A 17,807-nucleotide genomic window follows, 5' to 3' on the forward strand; every position below is an offset into this window, starting at 1 on the left:
AATAGAACTATATTATCAACCTGGACTCATCAATGCACTAAGGGCCTGATTATGATCTTGGCGGATAGGATATTCCGTCACAAACTTGACGGATATCCTATCTGCCAAATTACATGTTCAACTGGATACAATGGAATTGTACTTTGGTAGAGCATTTATATCAGTCATTTAACAAAAACACACAGGTAGTAGTGTTGCCTTACAGGGAAATATCTGCACATTCACTAAGCACAATATAGTAGGTCACTTATTCAGCGTGAAAAGTCAAAATATTTTGCTTTATTATAGCAACCAGGTGCTAGATCAGCCCCAAACACCTACTACCTAAAGGTGTTGTCAGCACAAACAAATGTGCAACCAACTAAACACAAGAACTGAAGCTCTTACAGCACACCAGGATCTCTGTTTGCTGATTAATATTGTTGTATCTTTCTCGTTCTCAGTATAGGGATACATACCCAAGGGTCTCACATACTTGACCATTACTGTTTATGGACAAATATCTGCTTTAATGGTGTGCTGTAAGAGCCTCAGTTCTTGTGTTCATTTATATCAGTAACCCTGTCTGTCAAGATCGTAATCAGGCCCCTAAGGGTTGTATGATGTTAGGAAAACACAAACCAGTTTAAAGTGAGATAGCACATTTAATGTGCTATGCAAGGCAAAATAGTAAAGAGGAGGCACTGAAATAAATGGTTTCCGCAATATTTCTGGATTCATTTAAAAACAAACAGCATTGGCAAAGCCAATAAGCGTAGGCAATGCGAGAGGTATAGGCGTTGTCAACGTCTTTAGCCATGATGTATAGCAGCATGGCTGCTGTTCAGCATGGCTGAAAGTCCTTGAAAAAAGTGCTCTGACGTGGCCAGCGCTGACTGTGTCATATCACATTTTTGTATGGCAGCAAGGGTGGGATAAGCAAGACAGCACAGGAGCGGGCAAGCATCACAACATGGGTGGAGGTGGACGGCAGGCAGGCAACCAACTACAACAGTCTCTAAGACAGCGCATGTGCTGTTTAGCCGAGAGCTAAAAAGGGGTTAAAACCAAGAAAGTAGGAAATGGTGGTTCTCCTAATCATGTAGTTATCCTAGTCACTTAAAAGAACGTGACAGTCAACCACCAAACTATAGTTTAAATAATCTCACTAAACAAAACATGCGCATAAAACGTGCATTGAAATTTGGAGTTGAGTAAATCAACCTTACTATCTCCTTGCCGAGCTCGGAAATATTGAAGTGTGGCAAAGGAGTCCCGTTAAATATACGGGATGCTGCCACCAACCGCAGCATCAGTGTGCACGTTGGTGAACCCTCAGGGGCCTCATCCTAAAATGGCACCCAGTAGGATGCGGTCTAGGGAATGTACAATTGCAAGCATGCCAAGCGCGTCGACTGACATCGACACACTAGTGAAAAAAACAGTCCGTTACAAAATAACTGGAGCGGGCCGTGGGTAAGATAAAAGGCACCTTGTATCCCTGTAAAGCCAAGCATGAAGACAGACAGACAGCATAGTAATGAAAAACTATAGTCTGATCTTAAATTGAAAGGAGCCGGCGACGAGTATGATGTCTCATGGAAGACATATTGTAACCCTGTCAAGTCGAGCACAAAGGCTGACATTGGCAAATTAATTAAAATCTTAAGTCCAATCAAAGAATGAACGGAGCAGGCTGGGATATGGTGATTCCTATAAGATACATTGCATCCCTGTAGAGCTGACCGCAATGACTGTGGCCATTTCCACAGACAGTCTTTGAATGCACAGCAAATGTGACGAGATAACATTTACAGGCTGTTTACAGAAACAGAGCTTGGAGCAAGTGAAAACATGAGCACTCGTGTGAAGTGCTCTTCAACAATGAAAAAAGCAGTTCCTAAAACAGTTGTAAAATGGGAGCAGTGGATGGATAGTAGTAATTGGTCCATGCTCTCCGGGAGGGCTAACCACAGGAAGAGGCATGCTATGGACAAATGGGGAGAAAGAATATGAGAGCAATGACGGAGCAAGCAAATGGGGAGCCTATGGGCGGGTTGAAGGCCACATAGTGAATACATGTGTCTTTGAGACAGCACATGGGCTGTCTAAGCCGAGAAATTCAAGATCAAATTCAAGATTTAAAAATGATTTTCTTTTTAAATATTAAGTTAAATACTAATGCGTGCATACTGCCTAAAATTGAGACTAAACCTTTAGCATATTTGTAGAATCGCTAAAAATATGATTTTACAATTTACAGGACAAAAATTCGGAAGGCAAGTTTTATTTGCAGGAGAAAAGTCAGCAGAATAATTGTGCACGAATGAAAAGTTTTATACATTTTGTATCAGTGAAACATTCCTAGGCACAATGGGCTAACTTCAAAGGCAAAATAGTAAATGGACATTCACAATGTTTCTCCCTAATTATGAAAGTCCCATTTGCACACCATGGACATCTGTGCCTTTCATACATTTCCATTGACACGTTTGCAATTTTATTGTTAAAGAAAATGTGAATTTGTACAATCGTTGCATTTTTACTTCACACATGGCCAAATCACTGAGCTTGAACAGGGCTACGATTTGAAAAGCGCCAGTGTGTTTCACTTCACAAAATTAACAGTCGTATGCCAGACTATACACCTTTGATGTACAAACAAAATTCTGTGGACAGTCTGCATAATATTACCAGCTGCTTGGTTAGCATACATGTGTAATGGCATACCTCTTCTTTTCGTCTTCACATAGAAAAGTTTCTCCTACGTGAAGACATCATGATGGATCCTGAACACTTTGCTTGAGTAGGTCTTGTTATTTAGTGATGTGCTGCTATATGCTGCCAAACACTGTGCTCAGGCATGGTGTCTACATAACACACTGCATATGGCCACCAGCTGGGAGCAGCAGGGTTTAGGGGAAGGGGGTAAGGTGTAAGACCTGATCTTAAACAGGCCCTGGATCTGGCTACCATGTGGAACCAACCCACCATGCACACCATTCAGCAATGTGAATATATATTGAGTGCAAGGCCCGGGCTGTGGACCAACCATGTGCCAAGCACTGTTACAGACATATTGTAGGAGGCTGGCTTAGTGCACGCTTATCTAGGTTAAGGACCTTGCACTAATCTAGACAACCCTTATGGGGATTTTAGTGGTCTTAGACAAACATAGACAGCTCTCTAAGTGGTAGATGTGGAGAGCAGCCTTCAGGCTTAGTCCAGAAGGAGTGTTAAGCAGCTTGTTTTACCAGGACTAATCATATAGTGTAGGTTAAACGAAAAAGAACCACACAGTGTAGTTCTAAAAATAAGTATATTTATAATACCCACTCACTAACACAGTGGTATATCTCCTACTCCGAGATATTACCACAATACACACAATATTTCAAAAGTAAAACAGGTAAGTAAGCACAAATACACAGAAGTCTCCAGGGGGAGACCAAACCATATAGTAAAGAAGTGGAATGCAAACGGCGACAAAAGTCGATACTTGGACCAGAAGAATCAGAAGGGCTGGGGACACCAGTAACCACCCAAGGTAAGTAACCAGGAACCCCATGGAGGCTGTGTGCAGAGTGGAAACAAAGCTGCGTACTCAATGCAAGTCAATGGGAAAGTTGTGGTTGCAGTTTTTAAGAAGAAGGACCCTTCCCAGTTGGCCCTGTAGAAACTCAGTGGAAGACAGAAGGTTGGAGAGTCACCCCACCCGTGGATACCCCAGGATCCAGGGTACCAACATGAGGGAAGTTGGGTACATAGGTGCGAAGTGATGTCGGAAACTGCCGTAGATCACAATGGAGGATTTAAGAGAAGATGCCGCTGACGAAGAAGGTAAAAGAGTCCAGTGGAATCCAAGGATGGATTCTTGAAGAGGGGTACCTGCAACCATAGGGGACAGAGCCTATGCCACTTGGAAGTGACCAGGAGGCACAGAAGATCAATGACCACTAATGACGGAAGGTGCAGAAGTGATGACGGTGACCTTGTCGCTGCAGCTGTGGGGACCAGACGGTGCTGTGGAAGACCAGGAGCTGTTCACAAACTGTCCAACGTTGGAGTCAAGAACCAAGAGGTCGGTGTCTGGCAGAAGCACCAAAAATCCCTTGGCATTAGCAACAGACGTGGTAAACAAAAAGGTGCAACGTTGGGACCAGCAAGGTCCAAGGGACTCACCAAGTGCAGGAGAGTCAGAGAAGGCCCCGAACAAGCAGGGGAGCCCATTGAAACCAAAGAAGAACCTCAAGAGGACCCACAGGCCAAAGGCTCAGGAGTCACAAGAGGGCCTCTAGCAGCTCACTAAAGATGTAGGCCCATAGTGCAGAAGAAGCGGTGAGAACAAAGACCTTGGTAGGAAGAGATGCTGGAGGCTGGAGCTTCTTGTAGCCATAAGATCTCTGGAGGACAAAGTCAACAAGCCTTGGCAATGCCAAGTCAACGCAGTGCATAAGGGTTCTGTTCCAGCGGTTCAGACGAGGGATACTGACCTAAAACTTGCCGAGAAGACAGTGCAGGCCTTGAGGGAGTTGCAGAACCACCACCTGTGTTGCTGGGCCTTTCAGAGTCCATAGGACATCAGGAGAAGCAGACTGGTCAGCTTGGTGGCGGTGCCTGCAGATGCAGGGGAGTGACTCCTTTACTCCAAGGGAGATTCCTTTGGGTGTCTTGGATGCCCACAGGCCTGGAGAAGAACCTGTATGAAGCACAGGCACAGACGACGCAGAAGACTGGCAGGACAAAGCGACCAGGGGCAGCAGGAGTCTTTCTTTGTGCAGTCTCAGTTCCTAGGTGAAATCCGACGAAGTCCAAAGTGCCCAGACGGTAGAGGTTGAAGTGGTTTTGGGGCTGAATCTTGTCCCACGACGAATCTGAAGAGGCACCCACAGGTGAGCCTTTACATACCCTAGGGAAAGGGTTGGGATGATTTAAAGGTCCCTCCCAGAGGCAGGGCTGGAAAAAGGTGAGAATACTCCCATGTCCTTTGTCCAGTGTTGCGCCAGAGTGGGAGTCAACGGCTCCCTGAACTAGTTCTAACTGGAGTAAGCAAAGAGGGCCCCAAATGGGCACTTCAAGACAGTCTGGTGGCGCTGGCAGGCGCCCCCTTCCCAGCCCAACACACTAAGTCCTGTCTGGGAGGTGGTCACAGCTCCTTGTGACAAGAAACCTATTGTTCTACCTTCCCTGCTTGAGCTTGGCTCATCAGCAGGAGGGCAGGATCGTGTCTGTGGTCGGCAGCAGCACTATCCCGATGTTAGACCCTGAAAGGCTGGTACCCGGGATACAGGGGGAACCCTAGGGGAGCCACCCAGTGCATGGGATCTTACATCCAACACTGGAATCGGTGTTGGGGTAGGATTCCAACATGTTTAATACCAAACATGACTGTTTTTGGTGCAGTCAATATATAGTTAGACATTTTGTGACTGACTTGATGCACATTATATGAATTAAATGGCTGACCGCACTAGCAAAGCCTTGAGAATCGACCCTGGGGTTTGTAGTAGGTGTCCTGCTCATGCAGGGTACCCTCACACTTATAACATAGCACCCTGTCTTCAGGATTGAAAGGCCTGTCTTAGGGGTGACCTACAGGTTTTAAGTGCAGGGACCTCAGATATATGAAAACCTATATCTGTCGTAAGGGGTGCTAACACCAACTTACAAGAGCTGCAAGGGCAGGCCTGTAGTTACAGTTTGAGTGGTCTCTCATGGGTGGCCAATACATGCTGCAGCCCATGGGAGACCCCTGGTGTACCTATGGCCTAGGTACCTTAGTACCATATAAATGGGACTTAGAAGGGTACACCAGTAGCCAATTGCGAAGATCCCAAAGTACTTACCATAATCCAATTTAGGAACAAAGCACAGTGACAGGGGTCCTGATGAGCAGGATTCCAGTCAGAGTCGTCCAAAACACATTGACACCAGGCAAAAAGTGGGTTTAACCATGCCAGAAGGATCCTACCTTTCTACACATATCTTATTATGGGATGCTTTCAAAAGTGCACAGACGCTTTCGAGGGTAGGGTGTGACCTATAACGTGGCCCTGCGACCCGCACTTGTACGGGAATAACCCCTTGCACATGGTCTAGACTTTGGATAGGCTTTGCACCGGGTGCACAGGTGGACCAAGGCACAATTGCCAATCAAAATAGTCTCTTACGTCTGCATTATTTGCCCTGTGGACCAGCAACAGGTTGAGTAGCAAACAGCACATTAATGGACCGTTCAATACAACAATAATTGTTTCTAATCAAAATTGAATTTCCGTGCCTGGAGATGTCATGTTTTCTATCATAGATGTCTTGTTGGTATGGACAGACACTACCTGTGCTATTTATAGTGATTGAATCGAAAAGAGGAGCTACAGAGGGAAGACGTGCCAGAACACCCTCCAATCAACTATAATTTCAACACAAAAGAACTGGCACCAAGTAGCAAAAATGTATTTGATCTGGAATGAGTGGAAGAAAGAATACTTTTTCAAAAACCTCCAGTACCCATTGTATCATATAGTATAACCCCATCCAGTATGCTACAAGTATTTAAAAAAAAATTTAAGTCAACAGAGAAAGGGAAAACAAGGGGGTGTGAAGTCAGTCCACAGGTTAATTAAACAACTTAATTAGCTCTACACACACCCTCAGTAATGGAAAAAGGAGGTGAAAAAATGTGTAAAGAAAGAGAAAGTACCTCACTTGCGCACCACCAGAGGAGCTACTGGTTGGTTCTCACCAGCTTGCCCACGTCTATTTCATCATTGGTAACTTTCTCTTAAGAAGAATGTGCAGTGTCCAGTGCAAAGAAAAAACACACATAACAAAACGATGTGTATTGTGAAGACAAGAACACAAAAACTGTGCCAACAAAGACAGAGAAGGGGTTAGACTCTCAAATATTTATTTATTCTTGTTAGGAGTCTATCCCGCTGTTTAAAAACACAGCATGTTGAATACCTTGTTAATGACGGCCAACATGTTTCATTGCCAATTATTTTGTGGCAAATTCATCAGGACGAGAAGAGGTCAAAGATCACCTCCCTGGACACATACCATTAAACAGGACTGACAAACACAAAGAGACAACATACAGCATAATTAGTTCATTGGGAGGTATATTCACAGTGCATCACGGAAAAAATTCAGGATTATGAATTCAGATCCATTACCTAGTTGGAGCTATGGGCCCACATACCAGCCACCAACCAGTCCCAGGGGCGTTATAACCTGTTTACTTTCGCCTCCTTGTTCAGCAAAGCACGACCGTTGCTAGTGCCTGCGTCTGTGAAAAAAGTATATAGATCATATACAACTGACAGGGAACAGTCCCTAATATTTATGTCATCACACTCCATCTTGTGATGCAAAAATATTCCACCTGTGTAAGCGCTCAAATCAACACAGGTTGCGCTGAAAAAAAGCACATCACCAACCCTTATAATTGCCATAAATAATCGCAAAATCACTGCTAGTTTTCATCAGAGCCCGGCCAACATGCAAGAGCTCAAGTAACTACCAATATATTCATGTCCTGTCAACGTTGTTGTCACTTTTGCTCCTAAGGCTATCAAGTGTGCTCACCCAACAGGATGTCAACTACACTAAAACACGTCATAATCGCCATGGTGACGAGTCACAAACCGTTCCTATGGCTGCAGAAGACCCCGCGGTTCACTCGGTGTTCTTACGCCCTCAAACAGCCTGAAACAGCTGACCACAGCTCGTGCCACGCTCACGAGAAACTAAAATTCTACACAACGAAGATGGTGTTGTTTATTTTGAGGCCGCTCTTCCTTTCAACTCACTTAGATGTCGTTTGGCCTCTGCCTGGTCGTTGAGCCTGACTTAGAGTTATGTGATTGGCTTATGTAGGGACTGTGACTGTCCGAAATTGGACTGGTGATGTGCTTTTTTTCAGCGCAACCTGTGTTGATTTGAGCGCTTACACAGGTGGAATATTTTTGCATCACAAGATGGAGTGTGATGACATAAATATTAGGGACTGTTCCCTGTCAGTTGTATATGATCTATATACTTTTTTCACAGACGCAGGCACTAGCAACGGTCGTGCTTTGCTGAACAGGGAGGCGAAAGTAAACAGGTTATAACGCCCCTGTGACTGGTTGGTGGCTGGTATGTGGGCCCATAGCTCCAACTAGGTAATGGATCTGAATTCATTATCCTGAATTTTTTCCGTGATGCACTGTGAATATACTTCCCAATGAACTAATTATGCTGTATGTTGTCTCTTTGTGTTTGTCAGTCCTTTTTAATGGTATGTGTCCAGGGAGGTGATCTTTGACCTCTTCTCGTCCTGATGAATTTGCCACAAAATAATTGGCAATGAAACATGTTGGCCGTCATTAACAAGGTATTCAACATGCTGTGTTTTTAAACAGCGGGATAGACTCCTAACAAGAATAAATAAATATTTGAAAGTCTAACCCCTTCTCTGTCTTTGTTGGCACAGTTTTTGTGTTCTTGTCTTCACAATACACATCATTTTGTTATGTGTGGTTTTTTTTTTGCACTGGACACTGCACATTCTTCTTAAGAGAAAGTTACCAATGATGAAATAGACGTGGGCAAGCTGGTGAGAACCAACCAGTAGCTCCTCTGGTGGTGCGCAAGTGAGGTACTTTCTCTTTCTTTACACATTTTTTCACCTCCTTTTTCCATTACTGAGGGTGTGTGTAGAGCTAATTAAGTTGTTTAATTAACCTGTGGACTGACTTCACACCCCCTTGTTTTCCCTTTCTCTGCTGACTTAAAATTTTTTTTAAATACTTGTAGCATACTGGATGGGGTTATACTATATGATACAATGGGTACTGGAGGTTTTTGAAAAAGTATTCTTTCTTCCACTCATTCCAGATCAAATACATTTTTGCTACTTGGTGCCAGTTCTTTTGTGTTGAAACTATTTATAGTGATGTCATTGATTATGTTAATCGTGAGGATGTTACGTCACCATTGATGTACATCATCTGTGATGTCGTCTGTGACACGATGAGCAGTGCATTGGGTGAATCATGGTTAGGACAGCTAATCCTAACTAGCCAGTTTCTGTGTTTATTTGGGGATAGATTTTGTTTCCCATCCACAGCATCACTTTAACAATGTTTTTATGGGTATTTCGGAGGGATTATTAACCATATGGGACTATCTCATGAACAAAAAGAGCTTTAACTTAGATTATCTTTAACATCTTTTTCAGTGAATTTTTGTTTCTTGATGTTATACTATTACCACTTCCCATATTTTTGCATTCAACTAGTTCCAACCTTCTCTGCGACCTACCCCTCCTCCCACACACCCCCGCGAAAGGCCACGCACAGTAGAAGTTGGCTGCAGAGCCTGGCCTTAGACCAGGCCCTGTAGCTGACCCATTGGGTACCCAACCACTGCTGCACACTGTCTGCAGCAATGTACAGTGGTAGTAGCCCACATGGCGAAACCAGCAGTCAGGCCAAACAGCCAATCACTGTGATGCCATCGCCCACAGTGCTGCCTCAGCCATGTGCAGAAGGGGTTGGCTGTAGGTGCCCCCATCCCACATGAGGATCTTTGGCAGCGGCTGGCTAAAGAACCTGTGTAAGAAGTGCCATAGCGCCAACCCCTGCTTTGCATTGGTTAACAGCAGAGCTTGGCTGCAGTCCAGGACCTGTGTTCTACCCATCCTTGCGACCAACCTCCACTCTACTAGGTGCAATGGAGTTTGACTACAAGTAGGATCATACAGTAAAACAAATGAATTTGCAAGAATAATTAACAAACAGCCTTGGCCTGTCATAAAGACAAACAAGGCATACTTCCTAAATAAAAAAAGCTTTAAACCAGCAGCCAAAATATAATTAAGGTAACTCTATCCAAGAAAAAAAGACTGACTCTGCATTACAAGTTAAGTTTCACGTTGCTTCTTTATTCTTACAAAAGGACAACTTAAGCCCATTATCAAAACTCAACAGGATACAAACGGGACAATGTAAATGTTCAACAAATGTCATGGCATTGGTGGACTGTCCATACAAGCAATGTTAAACCATGAAAAACGCATTAAAGACAATGGCTAAGAGGACTGACCCAAAGTCTACTATACCTTTCAATACACTATGTATCTGCACCCTAACCTTTAAGTAATACATGGCTGATGCATTGACAGATGCTGAAATAGCCATTAAACCTGTAACATATGTTAGCAGTACTCAAGACAACCCCAGTTCTGAACATTCGGTCATTTACAGTTTTATTTCTATTGCTTTTCAGTGCAAGAAGAGACAAGGGGGTATAATGATGAGATAATACAAATGTGTTTATTATATATATAAACAAAATTCCTGTATTTACATATAATAACCAAATTTGGTTATACTATTATAGGCAAAACGGGGAACTTTGAGGCTATTGTGTTCAGTAGAATTGTAAATAAACAAACCCAACATTATGAAGGCAAACTTTAATGTGTCTTGTTATTTTAGCAATTATGTGTACATAGCAGCTGACACAAATGTGTACAGCTACAAACATCAGCTAAAATTATTGGCATCAGGTGAACTAAATGTCTAAAAACATGAATGAAAGGACCAAAACATGTAATTTAGGCACAATCCACAGACATGACGGAGGGTTCCATTCACACAAATTTTTGACAAGCTCTCAACCACCTCTGTGATACACAATACGTCCAAAATATAGCACCAAACTGAAATACCGTATGGCATCAGTTGTGTTATGCAAACAAACAAAAATCTGGTTCTGTTTGAAAGGACTTTAACCATAAATCACACCATTTTAATCATTGACACTTTGCTCCTTGTAATGTAGCCTCTTGGACAGTTCACTGCCACCATGCACAAAAAAGGCGAAATGTCAACGTATCCGCGTGTTCATTTCAGAGGAAAACAAAGACTTTGATGGATCTACTTCTTTTTCCAGGGTGTTTTTAATGTATGAACAAACACCACCAACCAAAATACTTTTATAGGCATATGCGATGCATAAATAGGAGCTAGAGTCACCATATTTTTCCATTCAAAGCATGTCTGTGAGGAAAACAATTTAAAATCATGTTTTTTTCAGAAGTGAGAACTAATGTAAATAAAACAATTTTAAGTTTTAGCAAGGTTGACATGAATTATACATTTCGTACATAAATATTTCCAGTAATACATATCAAATGATACATAAAAAACAGAATGAAATATTTTTTCACTGTTTAATTGTTTATCTTGTCAAAATATTTTAGAGTAGCAAGAAATCTGACTATTTGTGATAACTCAAAAAATAACATTTTAGAATTGCTGTATCTAAATGAAAAAGATCCAAAGCTTTCAATTTCTGAAACACAGCCAGAGAATAAAACTGTAATAAGTTAAGTATTGCAGGCTGACGCATTAAACAAATACAATGAATACAACTTGCAGGACCCTTAAAGAGTTCAAGCAATTTCAGAGTAATACAACCTCTGAATCACAACAATCACTCTTTGATTGAAGAAACAAAATATTTCTGGTAGTTTCTCAAATTTCAATAACAGAGTGAAATGTCCCTAACAGATGAGAATTTCTTTTTACAAATGTCACGCAATATTATGAGAAATTTAATACGGAAACTCAATCACGAACAGGGTCATACTGCTGTACTCAGATTGTTTATCACCAATTATCAATCCGTGGGTTATCAAACACATAGGTTACACGTGGCAAATGCCAATTACTACCTTTTAGTTTTGTGCAAAGCACACACCATCTTCAGAATGGGATGACCAACAGCCCAAACAAAATGTTCAATAGTTTTTTAATAGAAATTTTATAACTTAGTGCTTACAAGCATTAGGACACTCTGGAAAAGAACAATGTATCCTATTTGATGATATGTTCTGAATTAAATGGGACATCCGGTGAATGATGTTACAAAATATAGCAAAACCCCTAAACAGACATTCTAGAATGCCTTCTTTTTGGGATTGTTAAAGAGGCAGTACTGGGCAAAGAGAACCATTTTTTTTTCTGCAATGCACGGTCCTTTTAAAGAAGATGGCATGCATTACTGTACTGGTTTTACAACACACAGTATATACCTGCAAAATGTAATGCACCTTATAAGATTTCAACCAATTCCTTAGGAAAGCAGTTAAACTATTTGGAGGATCATAATCATCATTATTTATAACAGAGTAAGTTTGTGTACATTATATAAACAGATATGCAAACCTGTGAGATTACCTGAATCTGAGTTCTGCTTCCTGCTGTTATATTAGAAATAGTCCAGGAGGCTTCTTTTCGAATTGATTCCTTTGGGCTGCTTAGCAGGTGCAGCAGACAAGGCAGTACAGAGCAATTTACAACGACCTGTAGTAAATCAAAACAAGAAACAAATTTCAATCTTATTATTAGTGAAAAGAAATTTCCTTCTTGAAAACATGAAATTAATTTCACTAGTATGAATTTGGACGTAGCAACAATAAGGTTTAATGGCATTTTTACTAATTTTTAAATCCTCATGAAAGAAGAAACTTGCAGCATATTAGTTATATTTTTTAAATTATACTTAAAATAATGATTCAGACCCATACATTGGCCTGTTATGGGGCAAGTACACAGCCCTTAAATAAAGATGCTTGTAAAGAGGAAGACCATGCAGATTTTCAATGAGTCTTTCTATTAGGAAGTAGACCAGGATCTGCCTATTCATTTTCATCATTGACCTTATCAGGCCCTGAATCATTGTTTACATCCCAGAGAGATGCATTTCCCAAGCAAAGCATAAGCTAATCTCAATGCAGAGGAAAGATGAGTACAACTGTGCATATCTTTTAAACAAAACGAGGATTAGCACTAGGTTATTTTCAAAACTCTGTACTTAGGATTTGTTGACTTTAGGGCGTTCCACTCAAGTGATCAGTTTAAGACATGTCAAAGGTTTCAAATGGGGTATATCTTACTTGTTGCTCAGTTTTCACAAACGAGCATTTAAAACATTAAACTAAATCAATTAAGTAGGTACATATGCTGCAGGACTAAATACAAACTTTCTTTCATTCTGTACAGAAAGTGCATTACGATACATTATGATTAAAAACACACAAATGACAGCCGTCAACAGGTGTTGTAGAGGATATGCATTTTATGACTTAAGTTACAAAATATATTTGACATTTACTGAACATGTTCATTAAAATCATTTATGAAAACAATATTGGCTTTTACCACAAACCAACTGGAAATCAAAAACAAAATCACCAAACTTTGTCAAACAGGTTAATAAGAAACAGAACCCTAAAATCTACAACAGACTCCTCAAAAAAGTACCTTTTATTGACTCTTAAGTGGCAAAATGTATTTTGCTGTTTTCACAAAACTCAAGTGTACAATGTCCACTTTTAACTTCAGAAATAAGACCAGACACTATAAAGGTTCTGGTTGTTGTCTAATTTCATCAGCCTAAGACTTCATTCTACTCTGAAAGTCATTCCTCTATGTCTACCCAAAACCACTTTTATACAACAATCAACATCTAAATTAAATGTTTAATCACTTAAGAACATTCTCAACTCATTAACAACATTCAGTCAATGATTATCCATGTTTTTCCTTGGAAAATGCTGATTTCACGGCTTCTCAGCAAAGGTGTGAGCACATTTTATCATTTAGATTTCTTCATTTAAGTGGAGATCATAACAATAATTCTCCAATTGCTGTTCTTTAAAATCATCAGTACAACACAGTATATATATATATATATATATATATATATATAAATATATATATATATGTGCATTATATCCCACCTAAGCCGCCGAACTCGCGACGGGTGTCTTCATTTAGCAGGGGTGAGACCCGCTTAGTTCAACAACCACAAAAGCGCACCTGGAGCACTCACGGGCATTTTCAACAAACTTTCTTAGCCGCAGACACGTTTCAGCAATCAACCTTCCTTAGTGTTTCATGTGCAAATAACCAACATGGGCAGCCCCATGGAGATTTAAACTGTCCTGCTCCATGATTGGCTGTTTTCCATCAAAAAGGAAGGCCCCAGTCCAGGCAGTGCAGAAATTATGGGCTGGCAACTCCGCAGTGTTTGAGTAATTGTAGGACTCCAATGCCCAATAAAGATTTTTCTCTGATGTTTCACTGGATGGCACAGACTCCCTATATATATATATGACTAAAAAAACAAAGGTTACGGGACGTTATAGTTCGGGTCAAATTTCACTCATACACAACCAGAGAAATTCAACAGTTATAGTTAGCTGAGCTAACTATAACTTACGCCCCTGCAATGCAATGCTTGAGACCTCACATATTACATCACTCATGACATCTCAAATGAGATCACTGATGCCATCACTGATGACACCATCTAGCAAGCGTAAGCATTTTGTAAGTGTTTATGATTGCTAAACATTTATACTAAGCTACTACAAAACTGAAAGTAGTATACTAGGTGTACTAATAATGAATGATACTACTTTTAATATATATCATGTGAGTGGCTGTGTGACTGTATGTACCCTTGTGCTTATCGATGTGTGAATGGCTGTATGGGTGTATAAGTGGTTGTGTAAGCAGCTGTGAGAATGAGTGAGATGCTGTTTGAGAAGCTGATTTGGTGAGTCTCAGTGGATGTATGGGTGGGTGAGTGACAGTGTAAGTGGCTCTATCAGTGGGTGTGTAGTGACTGGATGGGTGAGCGAGTAGGTGTCTGAATGGCTGTATGAGTAAGTGACTGGGTGTGTGAGTGTCTCTTATGGATGAATGAGTGGCTGTTTGAAAGGTATTTCATTATGTGACTTCATGTGTGAGTGACTGTATTAGACAGTGAGTGTGTGTGAAAGGCTGTATGGGTAGGTACAGGAATGTGTGAGTGCTTGTATGGATATGTGATTGGGTATCTAAGTTGTTGTGTGAGTGAGTGTAAGAGGACTTCTATGGATGAATGAGCCGCTGTGTAGAGAGTGAGTGGGTGTCTGACTTTGTAGGTAAATAAGCAGATGTGTAAGTAGCTGTGTGTGGTTATGTAGCTGGCTGTATGGGTGAGTAACTGGTTGTGTAAGTAGATGTACGAGTGAGGGAGTGGGTTTGTGAGTGGCTCTATGGAGGACTCAGTGGGTGTGTGAGTACTGGTATAGGTCTGTCAATGGTTGTACATGTGTGTGAGTGGGAGTACAAGAGGTATTATGGGGTATGAGTAGGTGTGTGAGTGTTCCTGTGGATAATGTAATCAGTGATGACATCAGTGATGTCATTTGAGATGTCATGAGTGATGTCACTGACCATGCCATGAGTGATGTAACGTCATAAGCAGGGCATTCGGGGGCATAAGTTATAGTGCACTACTGGTTGGGGGAAGTAGTCCAATTTAGTCCAGAGACCCTCAGGAGTAAAGTTGAATTTATTCCCTAACCAGAAGCGCACCAGGAGGCCCGTTTGCAGAGTGGTGGAGAAAGGGGGCGTGGCCTTCAAGTCCTCTCTGCAATCCCACTCTCTGGGACATACTAGAAGTAACAAGAGGGCTTGTTGGTCTCCAAAGACCCTCAGCATCCAAGGGAATTTTATTCCCCAAACACCATTGCGCCAGGAGGTGCATTTGCAGAGTGGTGGTGAAAGGGTCATGGCCTCCAGCAACTTGTCTGAATTTTTTTTAATGAAATATTTTTTTTAGGGAAGGGGGCTGTGTAGCCCCCCTTCCTTTGGCTGTATTCGGCCCAGGGGACCCCATTCACCGGGCCCAGTCTTTTTTTTGTTTTAAATGGGAAGAGGGACCACATAGCCTCCCTCAACAGGCCGATTACGGCCCGGTGTACCCATCCCCCTGAGCCAAGCCTTTTCCTTTTTACATTTTTATAACCTAAAGGAAGGGGGCCGCGTAGCCACCCTCCCCAGGCCTATTTCGGCCCCGGGGAACGAATCGCCTGGGCCCAGCCTTGATAAAAAAAAAAACATTAATGGGGAGGGGAGCCAGTGTGGCCCCCCTCTCTAAGCCGATATTGCCCCAGGGACCCCATCACCCGGGGCATGGCTACCATGCCAGGTACCGCTGAGGGAGCCCACGCGGTCCCTGCCAGGCTCCCCTCCTCCTGTGGGAGCCGGCATTGCTTTTTGACAAAGGGAGCTGCAAACATGCAGCTCCCTCTGTCCTAAAGCAATTCTGCTCCGCTTCATAGAAGCAAGAACATTTTAAACTGCTCTACTTTTATGAAACGGAGCAGAGCTTGTTACGGCTTGACGGGAGCAGTGCTTCCGCCAAGCCATAGCAAACAGCAAAGTCCTGGGATTAGGCACCCATGGACATTGCTGGCGCCGGCCCTAGGAGGGGACGGTCCCCAGGGCCATCTATGGTTCCATGAGGGGGGTCACATGGCCCCCCCTCCAACAAAAATGAAGCCCCGGGGAGATGGTGGTCCACAGGTGTGTAGGCCCCACAGACTATTTTTAAATATAGCCCCGGGGAGGTGGTGCTCCCCAGGGCTGCGGGGGGGCACGTGGCCCCCCCAGCATTTTTCAAATTAGCCCAGAGGAGTTGGCTGCGTGGGGGGCTGGAGTGCCCCCACACATTAATATTTAATATAGCCCAGGGGAGGTGGCAGTCCCCGGGGCAGCAGGGGGCACATGGCCCCCAGCATTTATGCGAAATAGCCCTGGGGAGGTGGCGGTCCTCGGGCCTGTGGGTGCATGGCATCTTCACATTTCCTTTGTGTTCAGCCCCGGGGAGGTGGCAGTCTCCCCCATCATTTTTAATTGCCCCCGGGATCAGGGCCACCCGGGGGCCAAATTAAACAAAATGCGGGAAACGGTGCTTTGTTGTAAAACAAAAATAATTCACTGAGATTCCTGCCGAATTCTCTTTTTTAATGCTTTTATGGGCCCTTGGGGGTCTCTGTGGGACCCCTCCAAGAGTCCTATGGGGTCAGGGTGTTTCTACACTGACCACTTCTCTTGTTTTTAAATCTTTTTTCTAGTGACTAGGTTCAAACGAGTCACAAGATGGTTGCCAACACTTCCTGGTTTGAAGTGTTGGCAGGTAATCAGATCTCAGGCAAGAGATCGGGATGAGTTGCGGATCCACCGCAGCCACAATCTTTAAATTTCTCAGCAACTACTGAACAGATTTACACCATTTAACAAAAAGGATGCTTTCTGGACCAAATTTGGTGTAAATCTGTTCAGCAGTTCGGGCTGTAGCCATGTTTAAAGTTTACTATGGAAATTAACATGGAGAAAATGAGTTTTGGGACCCCCCTTTTTCTCGCCCTCCGCTTGACGGATTACCCCAAAATTTTCAAGATAGCAGCTGAAGTGACTGCCCTGTTAGTTTTGAAGATTCCGCGAATATTCGTCAAAAGGCATCAAGGTTATTGGCAAATCCCAAAAATGCTCTTCCTATAGAAACTGCATCCTAACTATAACTACCTACTGTCAACCACCAGTAGGATATATAAATAAACATATATACACTGAAAAAACAAAGGTTACAGGGACATTATAGTTAGGAAATAGAATTTAAAAACACCTTAGAAATTCACTAAAAAACTAAAGGATGCAGGGATGTTATAGTTAGGTTCTGATTTTACACACACAAAACAATAGGAATTCAGCAATTATAGTTCTACTTATCTTAAAAAACTATAGCTCATGCCCTAAGGTAGCTATAACTTGTGCCACCGCCATGCACCGTTTTCTCATCAATAATTTTACTGCAAAAGTTGCAGTGATAATAAAATATTTCATAGGAGAGTTCATTGGTGATAATAAGTGGGGTAATTAGCAGTGCTTTTCATGGGCTCGAATTATATTTATCTCAGGGCAGGAGCTATCGATTTT

General features: G+C 42.3%; 1 protein-coding gene across 3 annotated transcripts in view; it reads right to left on the reverse strand.

Moving 5' to 3' along the window:
- KPNA5 (karyopherin subunit alpha 5) overlaps positions 1-17,807 on the reverse strand; it is a 357,927-nt gene that overhangs the window by 82,485 nt on the left and 257,635 nt on the right. For all 3 annotated transcript variants that reach the window (XM_085611310.1, XM_085611309.1, XM_085611311.1), the window contains exon 11: positions 12,210-12,335. In XM_085611310.1, the coding sequence (XP_085467436.1) occupies positions 12,210-12,335 (126 nt within the window). The remainder of the gene's footprint in view (positions 1-12,209; positions 12,336-17,807) is intronic.

The sequence above is a fragment of the Triturus cristatus genome, chromosome 6, assembly GCF_964204655.1.
Source record: "Triturus cristatus chromosome 6, aTriCri1.1, whole genome shotgun sequence".
Lineage (NCBI taxonomy): Eukaryota > Metazoa > Chordata > Amphibia > Caudata > Salamandridae > Triturus > Triturus cristatus.